General features: G+C 42.2%; 1 protein-coding gene across 3 annotated transcripts in view; it reads left to right on the top strand.

Moving 5' to 3' along the window:
* CAMK1D (calcium/calmodulin dependent protein kinase ID) overlaps window positions 1-12798 on the top strand; it is a gene marked incomplete at its 3' end in the record, with an annotated part of 347164 nt that overhangs the window by 314529 nt on the left and 19837 nt on the right. For all 3 annotated transcript variants that reach the window (XM_084254292.1, XM_084254294.1, XM_084254293.1), the window contains one exon: window positions 6545-6620. In XM_084254292.1, coding sequence (XP_084110418.1) covers window positions 6545-6620 — 76 coding nt within the window. The remainder of the gene's footprint in view (window positions 1-6544; window positions 6621-12798) is intronic.

Genomic DNA, 12798 nt, shown 5'->3' with positions numbered 1-12798 from the left:
GTCGTTCTTTCTCTTTGCACCTCTTCCATCCTTTGACTGTTGAAGGTAAAATAGCTGACCTTGCATAACACAAGTGTGAACAGCACAGCTGCTCTTACATGTGGATTTTTTTCTACCCGTGGCTTCTGCATTCATAGATTTAACCACTGGTAGATGTCTGCTGGTTGAATCCTCAGATGAGGAAACCACAGAAGGCAGTTCTGTGGATGTTCTGTGTGGGGGTCAGCACCCCTAACTCCTCTGTGATTTTGTTATTTGAGGGTCAACTATATATTCTTTCCTTGGATATTTTCAGTTTTATTTAGAATAAGGTCAGTGGTTTCCATTTTATTCAGAGGGAGTTAAACTTCAGAATCAGCATCTTTCCCATCTTAACCATCTTGACCTGATCATCTTAGAAAGGCAGATGCAGCTGGCATTGCTTCTGTGACTTGTGTCTCTACTCTCAATGTCCAGTAGAACAAAAGCACCATGGGGGCAGAGGCAGGTCTGTCTTCTTTATGGCATAAAACCAGTGCCTGAAATAGTTCCCAATTCCCAACCCTCTAAAATGGTTGAATAATTGAATAAAAGCAGACACCCACATCTTGGTTCCCAGGGCTCTGGACCCTTGGCTTTCACTCTCTGGCGCTGAGGGCTGCTCCCCTTCTGGTTGCCTTGTGCCTCTCCTGTGGAAATGGTCCTCTTAAAGCAGTACAAGGAACAGAGCAACGAGCATCATAGAGGAAAACAAATTGCCTTGAACTTGAGCTTATTAGCAGCGAAATCTCAATCTCCCCTCTCTCAATGGGTACTGCTCTTCAGCACATCCTTAAGGAGAAGGGAAAATTCTTTTGCTACTTTCTAAGAGCCTGAAGATTGGTGATGGCATCCCACCCCAACAAGACAGACACCTTCCTGGTTTTCAGTTACACTTGATTAATTCTTTTACTTCTCTCTTTGGGTAAGGAAAATGGGCAATTTGGTTGTTCTTAAAAATAAGATGAAAGGTTTCTGAATTTTTTTTTTTTTCATTTTGAAATCTCTGGAGTTTTTCCCTTTACCAGGAATCCTTGCTCTAAATCAATATAAAACAGCTTGCTGATGAAAGATGTTTCCCACGAAATGGAATTTTCCACAGCAGATTGGAAAGTGAATCTCACAGGAGTAAATTCAGTTATTTAGATTTTTGAACCTACTGTCTCATTAAAAAGGATGAGTTAATCCTGGGGCTTGGGAGAAGACTGCATCAGCCTGCCCCGGGCACCTCCCGCAGCCATGGGATGCTCTGCCGGGGCTGCTCGGTTTACGTGGAGATTAATGTCTACTTAATGGTGTAACCCAAACAAGCTGACGGGACACTGTTTTATCAGGAGCGGCAAAGAAAACTGAATCACCCCACGATCTGACCAGAAAGAAGATTCTAAGAGATGATTAAAAATATCATTTCTACTCTTTAACCCCAAATCAGTAATTCCAAAGTCCCTTTGAGAAAAAAACTTTTAAAAGGAGAACTCCAGGAATGACAATCAAATCCACAGGCAGAGGATTAGAACTCATTCTACCTCTTTTATCCCTGTAATTCATGTCAGAAGTCCCCTAGTACTTATACTTCCCAGTTGATAGGTGCTTGTTTTTCAAAATTCATTTGTTATCCTCTCTTATTTTTTATTGTACCTACTCACCAAAAATATTTGAGACAGCTGTATTTATTTGTAAGTTGGTAGTGTGGAGTTTGGAGAACATAATGGAATGTATGTTAAATATTAATAGGTTGGGTCCAGTTGAATATGCGGTTGTTGACCAACAGAATATGGTAAGCCCTGGAAACACAGACTTAAGATAAATCCCCTCCTCTCCAGCCGCATGAAGTCTGGTATTTGACAGTGACACTCACACAGCAGAGAAGGCTTGTAGCAGGTACTGTGGGAGCTTGCTTACAAGGGGCCAGTATGCTTTAAGATTTTGATGAGTGGACCTGGGGACCCAAGTGTCACACACAACACATGTCACTCAGGCAGAGCTGCCTCCACCCAACCCCACTCTTTACCCATAAAAGGCTGGCTTTGGTCAAGCCTGAGTTAGGGGCAGTCTGGAGGTTGGACATACTGCCTGTCTTGCATTTGTCTTTTTCAGCACCCCCAGGTGGGTGGATCTCGTCAATACTGCCATTACTGCCCACTGACAGTCCCCAGGGACTGTGCCTTGAAATGCACAGGAGGAATGAGTCTTTTCTTATGCAATGGCTGTGCCAGGAAAGTAGCAGCCCCTGCTCTGCCAAGGGCTGATGGCATCAGTGCCACAGTGCCCTTTAACAAGTGCTCCCTGTATCAATAGCTCCAGCTAAGTTAGTTCCATTCAAAGCTTCCCTCTGTTATTAGGGTGAGAGTGGAAAGTCATTGCCAACCTCCCCACTATTGTGTTGTGCCATGTAGTTAGAAAAGGAGATTATTACTGTTTTTTCAATTTTGTTTAGTAATTTATTTTTTTTTTAATTTTTTAATTTTTTTTCTTACAATGTTTGCTTACTTTTCTCAGGTGTAGTCCCCATAGAATTTCCACCACCAATTCACCTGAGCACCATCACGTCCCTTGTGCTCTTCCCACCCTCGTTTTGATACCTTCCCTCCACCCTCACCCCCCCGCAGAATCTCTGATTTGTAGTCTGTTTATTTTTGTTTTGTTTTGTTGTGGTTTTTGTTGTTGTTATTTTTTTCCCCTTGATCCCCTGTATTCCTCCTGTAAGTGAAACCATCGGTATTTTTCTTATTCCTTCTGACTTATTTCACTGAGCATGATGCAGAAGAGGAGATTACTTCTTGATCAACTTCTTTGACATCTCCTGGCACTGTTGGAGAAGAGATGAGATTGTGGCGGTGTGACTGGGGGAGCCCTCATCTTTTTCCAAAGAACTGATGGACTGTGTTTTATGCCTCCTTGACCTGGAAGCTCATTTGTCTTCTGAACCTTTTTACATTGGGCTATGATATTTTAGGATCACGGCAGAATTCTTGCCAAGTGGTATAAGTTTGATCGCAAGTGGAATAAGATTAATAGCATACTCCAAGGGAGTTTGGCTTGTTCTCAAAGTGAGTTTGGTCTCAAAATAGCAGAGTAAATGGATTTTCCCAGTACTGCACACTCTGCCATAGCCGAAAGGGATCAAGAAGTGGTAGGAGGAAGACCCTTCCCTACCCTCCCCCCCCAAAAAAAAAACAGCGATTTCAAACACCTGATGAAACAAGGGAGCCTCTTTTGAACACAGAAGGAGTGGAGGAGTGAAAATATCTGAGCTCATCTCAGGAATGCTTCGTGATCTGGCTACCACATCAAATTGTCAGGAGGGTTTTTAAATATTGCCTGAGAATTTATATTTTTCAAGACTTACTATGAGATTTTTTTTTAAGTAGCTATTTAAAATGATGTAGGTAGATTTGGTTCCAGATATCTCAAGTGAAGTTAGAATGAAGGCTTTTAGGGTATCTAATACCGTTACACAATTTTTTTCTAATAAGTTTGTGACATTATTGTTTCCAAATCAATTTTTTCTCATTTTTTTGGCCCTTACAATAGACTACTATCTTTACCCACTGCATTAGTTTCAAGTACCATGAAGGAGGTAAATTGTTCACTTTCCTCCAATGATGATAAAATGTTTATATTTTGTTGGTGGTGACATAATCCAGAAAAGACACAAAACCAGAAAGGGATGAAGACGTGTTCAACACAAATGCATAGATTACACCTCCAGTGTGGATACCCTGGTATTTCACTCTTAATCATTTAGAATTTTCCCCCTAAAATCCATGCTACTGATCACAGCCAAAAACTGGGTTTATTTTAATCATATACTGACATTATAAAGTTTGCCACTTAAACAAAATTTTCATATTTAAACAACTATATATCTTGTCCATGGCTTCAAGAATCAAAATGTCTCAAGTAACATCCCAGCTCCAAGTGGCATAAAAGTCAGCCACTTTCTTCTCAAGTCTGTGCAGTGCTTTGCACAGTTGCCCAAAAGGTTGGTGAATTTGTGGGGTTGACGATGAAATCCTTGATGTGCAAGTGCCCCTAGGTGTGGGATTTCTGGAGGGGCATGTTCTTTAGTCTTCTGGTCTCTGAACAATGGATGGTGGCCAGTACTTTCCTCTTTCCAACATGAGAGGAGGAGGAAGATGTTCTTATAAAGAACCTTCCTCCCAGTCTCCAGTGCTGGAGAATGTGAAGCTGAGGGATCCAAAGAACATAGTGTTAGCTCTTCCCCAGTGTGCGCGCTATGGCTCTTTACCCCTGTGCACATGGTGGCTCACAGGAGCAGCGAGTCTTTGCTCATGAACTCGGGATTCATCCCCGTGTGTCTGTCGCCATAGGGCACCCGGCATATAGCATGAGTTTGTGCTCTAAATCCTGCACTGAGTTCCTGTGGTCTCTGTGCCATTTGACATCTAGTTCTGGGGAGTCTCTGGGCCAGGTTGGCTAACCATGTCCCTGAAGATCCCTGCTGACCCCATGACAGTAAATCTGGGGCTACTGTCCCCCAGCTGGGCTCTATGCTCATGACATCTGCCATCAGCTCTGCTGGAAGGTGAAGCTGGGTCAGATGTTGCCTCTTTTGAACTTTCCATCAGACCACGAGGATGGCCATGCAGGTTTAGAAACTAAGCTCCTTGCAGATAGGGTCACCTCCCACCATCTGTGTGTCCTGGGGGCTCTCAGACTCAAACATCAGCTCAGGTAGCACAGACCTCCTAAGTCAGAGAGACATTTACTGGGGTGCACGGCTCCCTTTTGTCGGTTGCCACAATAGAGAAATATGCTCTGAGCAGCTGTGGGGGGAAGGAAATGTGGATGGAGGCAGCTCCACTTACCCGATTTGCGAGCTCCCTAGCTTTATAGTTTTGCTTCTCCTTTTGCTGTTGCATTAAAGAAAGTGCACAAATGGATTTATTTTGCACCCATTAAAAAAAGATCTAATAGAAAGTTGGATGTAATGGAGCTAAAACTTAAATTAGATTTGGGGATTATCTATGGATTGACTTTCTTACTATCATATCCAGAAACATTCAGCAGTAGTTTGTATACTGCCTTATTCTTGCTCAGAAACATATTTATCTTCACAGAAGGAAAGAAAGGATTTCCCTAGTAGTTCTTCTGCAAAGGGACTTTTCTTACAGACTGAAGAAACTCTCACCTAACATCAGTGATAAGCTGGGCAACAATGAGACTGACCTGGGTTCACATCCCAATTTTTTCCTACCTACTGTGTGACTTTGGAAAAGAACATTCTCTGAGACAGGTTTTCCTAATCTATAGATGCAGACAATGGTAATTGTCAGGGTGGGTGAAAAGATCATACAGAAGATACTAGAACAAGACACGCATCCTAATGGGCACTTCATTGAGATTGGTGTAGATGACACTTTCTAACTAGCTCACTTTGGACAATTTCTTGACCTCTCTGTCCCTCTGTGCCCTCTCCTGCAATCTGGGAATAAAGGTGATAATGATGGTTGTTCTTCCCCCCAAAAGGCGTTTGGGGTTAGTTAATATGTCCCAAACCTATAGGACACACAAAATAGCCAATAATCAGTGCCTGATAAGCTGTAGCTGTTTTTATTTTCTCTACCTTTTAAATTTTTCTGGAAAGTCTATGATAAAGATACCTCATTCAGCTGTATTTGAGTAAAAAGGGGCTTTACTCGTGAAGAAGATTCACCGTCTTGTATTTACTCTACACAAATACGTATCAGGTTCCTGCTATGGCAGATGCAACTGGTGGCAGACACTGGCTGAGTTTCCAATGCTGGACAGTAGCTTCAAGGCCAGGAACAGGAAGGGTGGGAATGATACCAAATGAGCCCAAACTCCCATGATGAGTGACTCTTGCTGGATAGTGCGTGACAACCCAGAAAGTGAGATTAAATGGCATTTCCTGATTCATAGATAAGGACATGAAATGACAGTGCTAACAGAGAACCCACTCGAAACCTTAGAGAATAAACTAAGAGCAGATCTGGTGTGTGATTCCCAGGCAACATATTTTACGTCTAACCTCTTCTCAATTTTAAGCTCCATGAAAACAGAGGCAGGGGGCTTCACCTCATGTTCCCACAGCACCCAGCAAGGCCTAACACAGGGGCTAGAAACACTTCCTTGAACAGTTTTGAGGTGAAGTCAGAACCCTATGCCCCAAACTGAGTTTTTCACTCTGACTCAGTCCAATCTGAGCTACAGTACTTAATATAGCACTGAATAGAATAGTCACATATTAAGTGTTTGTTGATTGACTGAATGTGATTAATAATCTCTGTCTCTCTCTCTCTCTCTCTCTCTCTCTCTCTCTCTCTCTCACACACACACACACACACACACACACTTTCCTAGTTAGAGAAGCCAGCCACAAATAAAATAGATCATAGATCATATATCTCTACTCAATTTTTAGAGTCACAGAAAGGTCAGTTCATGTAACAGAAAGAAAAAGAGAGAAAATACCTGAAAACTATCTTATGTCCTAGGCATCTAATCTGTCAGACTTGTGTCTCTCATTGTCATTCTATAGCTCCTGAGGTCCTCGCCCAGAAACCTTACAGCAAAGCTGTTGACTGCTGGTCCATTGGAGTGATCGCCTATATCTTGTGAGTACAGCCATGCCCATCATGGCTTCCATTTTCCTTTATAAAAGAAAAATTACAGTGAAATACACATAACATGAAATTTACCATTTTAACCATTTCTACGGGTACAAATCACAAACATGTTGCAAAACCATTCCCACCATCCAGCTCCAGAACTTCTTTATCACCTAAAACTGAAAACCCGCCCCCACCAGACAGCAACCCCTCATCCTCTCCCTAGTACCTGCCAGCCACCAATCTCTTTTCTGTCTCTGTGAATTAACTACTGCAGGTCCCTCACTTAAGTGGATTGTGTAATATCTGTCCTTTTGTCCTTTTGTTTGTACTCAGCATGATGTCCTCAAGGTTCATCCAAGCTGTAGCATGCATCTGAATTGCTCTTTCTTTAGGCTGAATAATATTCCATTGTATGTCTATAGCAAAATGGGTTACCCATTCATCTGTCCAGGGACGCTTGGGTTGTCTCCACCTACTGGCTATTGTGAACATTTCTGATAAGAGCAGAGGTGTACAGGTCCCTATCAGAGTCCACTTTCAGTGCTTTTGAGTGCGCATGCAAGAGTGGGGTCACTGGATCACGTGGTAATTCTGTTTTTCTTTTTGAGAAACTGCAGTGTTGTTTTCCAAAACTGTACTACCATTTTATAGTCCCAGCAGCAGTGTTCACCCAACAGCAATGGTGCACCCATACCAATACTTCTTTTCTTATCCTCTTTTTTACCAGCCATCCTCATAGGCATGAAGTGGTAATTCATTATGGTTTTGATTTGCATTTTCCTTATGATTTGTGATGTGCATGTAATACATTGTTAATATTGCCTTTTTTAGCTTTTATATTTGAGTTTATTCTTCATTTACCCTTTAAAACACTATTGTAGTTGAATATTTTAAAAAATCAAGAGCAAGTAGCAAGCATATTATGTTTATAGTCCTTTACTCATTCACTATTGTTCTTAAAATGCCAGCCGTGAGGGTTATTCATGATCCTGACCCGACACTGAACACCTTTTCTAGCTTGATAGTCAACGTCCTGGGATACTGTAATGGGGTCATATTTTCTGATTTGGCTCAGAATCCACAAATTCCACCTGGTCTACTTTTCAGCAAAGAGGTTTATTTGGAGAGAAACATCATTCTCAGGAAAGTTTACCTTAAATTTGGTGATTAAGTTTGGCCTCCATAGTTGGCATGCCTTCATTTAGCACATACTTGCCATTCCATGCTTGATAAGTTGACCTGGATGAGAGGCGATGACTCTGGGTTGGTCTTCAAGAGTAGGTATCGGCCTTTGGGGGCCATACAGTGCTTCAGCCCACTGGGCACCCACACACTTGAAAAGGTCTTTTCCTCATTAAGTAAAACTGTGAGCCTTTCAACCTAAAACAGTGATCGTACCTCCTGGCTTTTGGGCTCCTTCACAGCTTTTCATGTGCCACTTTGGCTTACCCAGGAATACAAACCACTAGGGAAATATTAGGACCTCTCCAAAGGACATCACCTTAAAAAAAAAAAAAAAAGAAGAAGAAGAAAACCAGAATTAAGCCTTTGGAGTCTTCATTTCTCCACTGGTGCCTTGTCTTCATGACCCAGGAAATGTCCTTAACCATAGACTTGCTATAATTATTTTGGGATGACCAATTTTCATTTTTATTGTTATGTTTTGTTTTGGTGAAGTTTACTATAAATTTTAAATTGCAATTTCTTTTTTGCAATGATTCTTTCAAATACTTATTATGGAACATAATTCAAGGTGGCTTTAGGCCAATTAGTTTTGTAACTGTTAGGAAATGAATTTCTCCTCCTCATCATCCCCAAGGAAGGGAACAGGTTCTGGCAGACAGAGCCCCCTGCACACAATGAAAGACTGGGGGATTCTGACTGGTAAAAGCTCTGACAGTGGGTGGCATCCATGGGGAATGCTGGAAACATCCCCCTGACACTGGCTTGTCTCATTATCTAGGAAGCAAATGCTCTTTCTACAGCATACATTCAGCTGGGCAGCTTTTGCAGTTTGTTGTGAATTTACTTGACAGTTCCTGTAGATTCTTGCCATTATCACAGGAGAATTTTATCCAATTATATTACACTTGGTCTATAAGGCTCCCACTATGGAAATTGGTAAAGGTCAGATTCATTTGAGCTATACAACTAACATATTGCACTTTTACAGTGCTTTCATTTTCAATACATGTTAACCATCTTTGGCAGTAGTTTCATCTTTTTTGAGAGGGTGGTAGGTTGTAAACTTCTGAGAATCTCATAAAATATATGGACCCCCCCTTCTTTAATAAATTCATACATACACATACACACATACACAATTCTACATACCATGTTGGGGATGGTTTCCTGGGTAAGGAGATACTGGACATGGACCCCATGCTATTTACTCTGACTCCCTAAATCCTCAAATAAAATTCTTATCAGAGCTCCTGCCTTACCCAGCTTGACTGTGATGGGCTTTAAGAAATGAATGATAGGCCTGTCGCCTTCCTTCAAAGGACTGATGTCATTTAGAGAAATTTTCCCTGGAGCTAGGCCAGAATTGGCCTTCTTCTTTCTTGTTCCTTTACATATTTCTAAACCTTGAACTGCTACTCTGGAATATACAATTGTGTATTTAATAATTTCCCTGAAGTCTTAGCATTGGGGTAGGCTATCAAGACAGCTATGAGGAGATGCATATTGACAGATGTTTCTCTAAGCAATGATGTCTTATCAGTATGGTTGCCTTCACAAAATTCCACAAGCTGTCTGACTTAAACATTTATCACAATTCTAGAGGTTGGGATGTCTAAAGTCAAGCTGCCAGCCAGTTTGGTTGCCAGTGAGGACCCTCTTCTTGGCTAGACAGTTACTGATTCTGAAGGGGTTTTTGTCTGGTTTTCACCAATCAATCCTACATAAAATTTGAAAGAGGGTCTCCCCTGGTGGCACAGGCAGTTGAGCACAGCGCTGTGGAGCTTTCCACAGCCTCTGAGCGCCGGTTCAATCCCCGCCAGCTGGCAAGGGTCCCACATGGTGAGGCAGACCTCTCCTGTCGCACCCGCTGCTCTCCTCAGCAGTGTATTTCGTCAGTCTGCCTGTTCTGTTCCCCGCTCTGTCTCTAGTGAATCCTCTCTCCCTCCCGCTCATCTGGACTGTACCCTGGTTCTTGTATAAATAAATAAATTTAAAAAAAAATTTTGAAAGAGCCAATAACTATTGTCAAGGGAGGGACCATGGTACTTCCCATTGATCCACCCTGTCAGTTCTCCCCATTCCCTTCCTTCACCTAAACACTTACGAGCAAGGCTGCTGAGCAGGCTGAGACCAGCAGGCAGCATCTGGGCAAGCCAACTCTCCCACGGGAGACCATGCAGAGCTCCTCATTCCTCATGTTACCTGTAATGGAAAAGAGGTTATTCTCTGCAATTTTTCAGAATGCAGCATTATTATTTTCATTCGATGTATCTGTCACACTGAGATATCAGATCGCAAGCAGAAGTGGCTGTGACAGGCCACAGCTCCAAATTTTCTTCTCTCCACATGCTGGGTAAACATTCCTCATTTTGTCACTGCAGATACTTGATGAATTGGCTTTCTTTTGATCACACTCATTTCTATGTTATTCATCATTTGGAAGGAGAAATTTTTTTCCTATCAAGGATACTCATTTTTTAAAATACATTTGATGAGTCCTTATCCTGCCAGGAATCTATCTTTGGGAAATTAGAACTGGCAAAAAAAAAAAAAAAAAAAAAATTGCCTGCATAGCTGAAGCTACTGGGAAGGATTGAGGATGGAGCGTGCTGTTTGCCCTGATAATCATGTGGGTGTCCAGTCAATGGTTGACTAAGCCCAGATAGTCCAAGCTCCAAAGAAATACATCTCCAACATGTGATGAGAGTCAGTCTCTCATCACTCAAACGCAATTTTGTGTCCAGGTGTATTGCCTTTCTTCTCACAACATCAAGGAGATTATTTAATCATTATTTGTCTATATTATGCTGTGAGGAAATACAGTGAATATTTGTTGATATAAAAACTGAGGAAAATCTAAGGAAATCAGTCATTGAAGGTGAGAGCATTAGGCTGGACAGGTAGGGAAGATTTGCCATGGACGGTGAGAGCATTTACCCAGGCTGTCACCTCTGATCTCTTCGGCCTAGAAGAAATTCCAGGTAAAATACTTGGGAATTTATGGTAGTCCCTTTATTTTTGACTGGAATATTGCATTGTTCAATTTTTAAGACAAAGGATAATGGGATGGCCAGTCCACAGGATGTAATTAGCTCTAAGAGTGGAACTAAAACTCCCCATCTACATGCTGTATCTCCATCTTCTGAGACACAGGATGAGTCTCAAAAGGTAGTAGCCTTTACTTTGACCTGCTGACAGCCCCTTCCTTATGGACATATGTGCCCCAAGGAGAGAGCATGAGCCCAGGTTTCAGGAGCAGAGAGTACAGAGTTATTGCTGAGTCATGGTAAGATGACCAGGAGTTAGTATTGAGATGGTGGTCACACTCAGTTATAAGGATGTTAACACTGTTAAGAATAAGTCACTGGTGTTACCAGCAGGCAGCAATCACCTTGTGAGAATCAGAAGCTTTGTGAAGTGGACACGTTCCATCATTTTGGCTACCGTGGGCCCACCATCTGGACTTTGGCTTTTGAAGTTTAAAGACTAAATTAGACTTAATTATTCAGCTTGCTCAGACAATCCCTGTGAATTGACTCATACCAACCATACTCAAAAGAGATCTGAAAAATAAATCTACACAACTGGAGTGTTGATTTACTAAATCATAATGAGATTTGTACCCTGCAAGGTAATTGGATAAGCGTGTCATGAAACAGGCATGTTCTCTCCCTGCCCACCCCCATGGGAAATGCTGTATGAGAAAGCAAATTCAAACCAGAAGCTTCCTTTATGAACAAGGAATCAGAACAATGGGGACTTTGAGGGTTCCACCAAGTCTGTAGTGCGCTCCAAGTCCCCCATAGCTACAAAAGTGCATTTCAGTCAAGCAGCACAGCTGATCTGTCCTTGCATCTTTCACCTTCCTCCTTAAACACCAGCCACCCTTGCCCTGCTAGCATCACTGTTTTTATTTCAGCAGGCATCGATTATTTTAATTCTCAGGTTTACTGATTTTATTTTCCTGAACATTTTAGTTGGTTGCTTTCCGAGCATTTTCAGCAAGGTATTTTATCACCCATAGTAGTCTACACTGAGTGCATCCTGGGGACAGGTAGATGCCATGGTGGATTGTGAGTCCTTAGAGTTTTAGTTTCTGCTTTGTTCATGGGCCTGTGACCCTCTGTCTGCAGGCTTGGGAGAGGGTTGACTGTGAGAGCTGGCTCACCTCTATCTCCTTAGGAAATGACCTAAGGTAAAACACTGTGGTTTCAAAAAGTGGGTGTCAGGTGTGTCCATAGGTGGAATGGAGGAGCATTTAAAAGCAGTGCAATGAGATAAAGAAATTCCACCTTTTGAATGGGATTTCAAGGAAGGTGGAATCCACCAATATCTGTGCCCTTGTCTCTGCCAAGACCCTGGAGTAGAGAGGGCAGCCGGAGGGAGAAGCAGGAGGGGGATGTGTCATTTCCATCACCTTTATACTCTGAATGGTGCAGCTTCAGGTCAGATAGAAAAACATTTTACTTCCTCTGCTGTTTTATTTTCATCTCCACATCATCATTTCAGTGACAGCTAAATGCTTCAGGATATTTAACCTGGAGAAGGGAAGGCAGGGGATTGACATTCATTTATTTAACATTTATTGAGCCTAATAAGTGTCAGGCAATATGATGGGGCTGCAGAGATAGATTCATTGCCGCCCAGCCTCAAAGGCACTTACTGTCTGCTGGAGGCGACAGACGGTAAACAGATAAGTTAGGATCCAGTCTTATTGGCTGTCTCCGAGGTGGGAGGGAAGATCTGGGCAGCACCAGGACAGGGCCACACGTCCTGTCTGGCCTTGAGGAAAGCTTCATGAGATGGATGACAGTGATTCGGGTTTGGAAGGACAGCAAGGCCATCGAGCTGGGAGCTGACGGTTTACCCTTCAAGACCCAATTATCTAAGGAGATGATGTGCTGACTATGTTTGTGAAAAGATGTGCCATTCACTCTGAAACATAATTATAACATAGCTGTAACTTGAAAGATGTGATTCAGTTTTGAATTTCTGC

The sequence above is a fragment of the Talpa europaea genome, assembly GCF_964194135.1.
Source record: "Talpa europaea genome assembly, chromosome: 14".
NCBI lineage: Eukaryota > Metazoa > Chordata > Mammalia > Eulipotyphla > Talpidae > Talpa > Talpa europaea.
The sequence above is the reverse complement of the archived record's forward strand: the minus strand, read 5'-3'. Positions and strand labels throughout refer to the sequence as shown.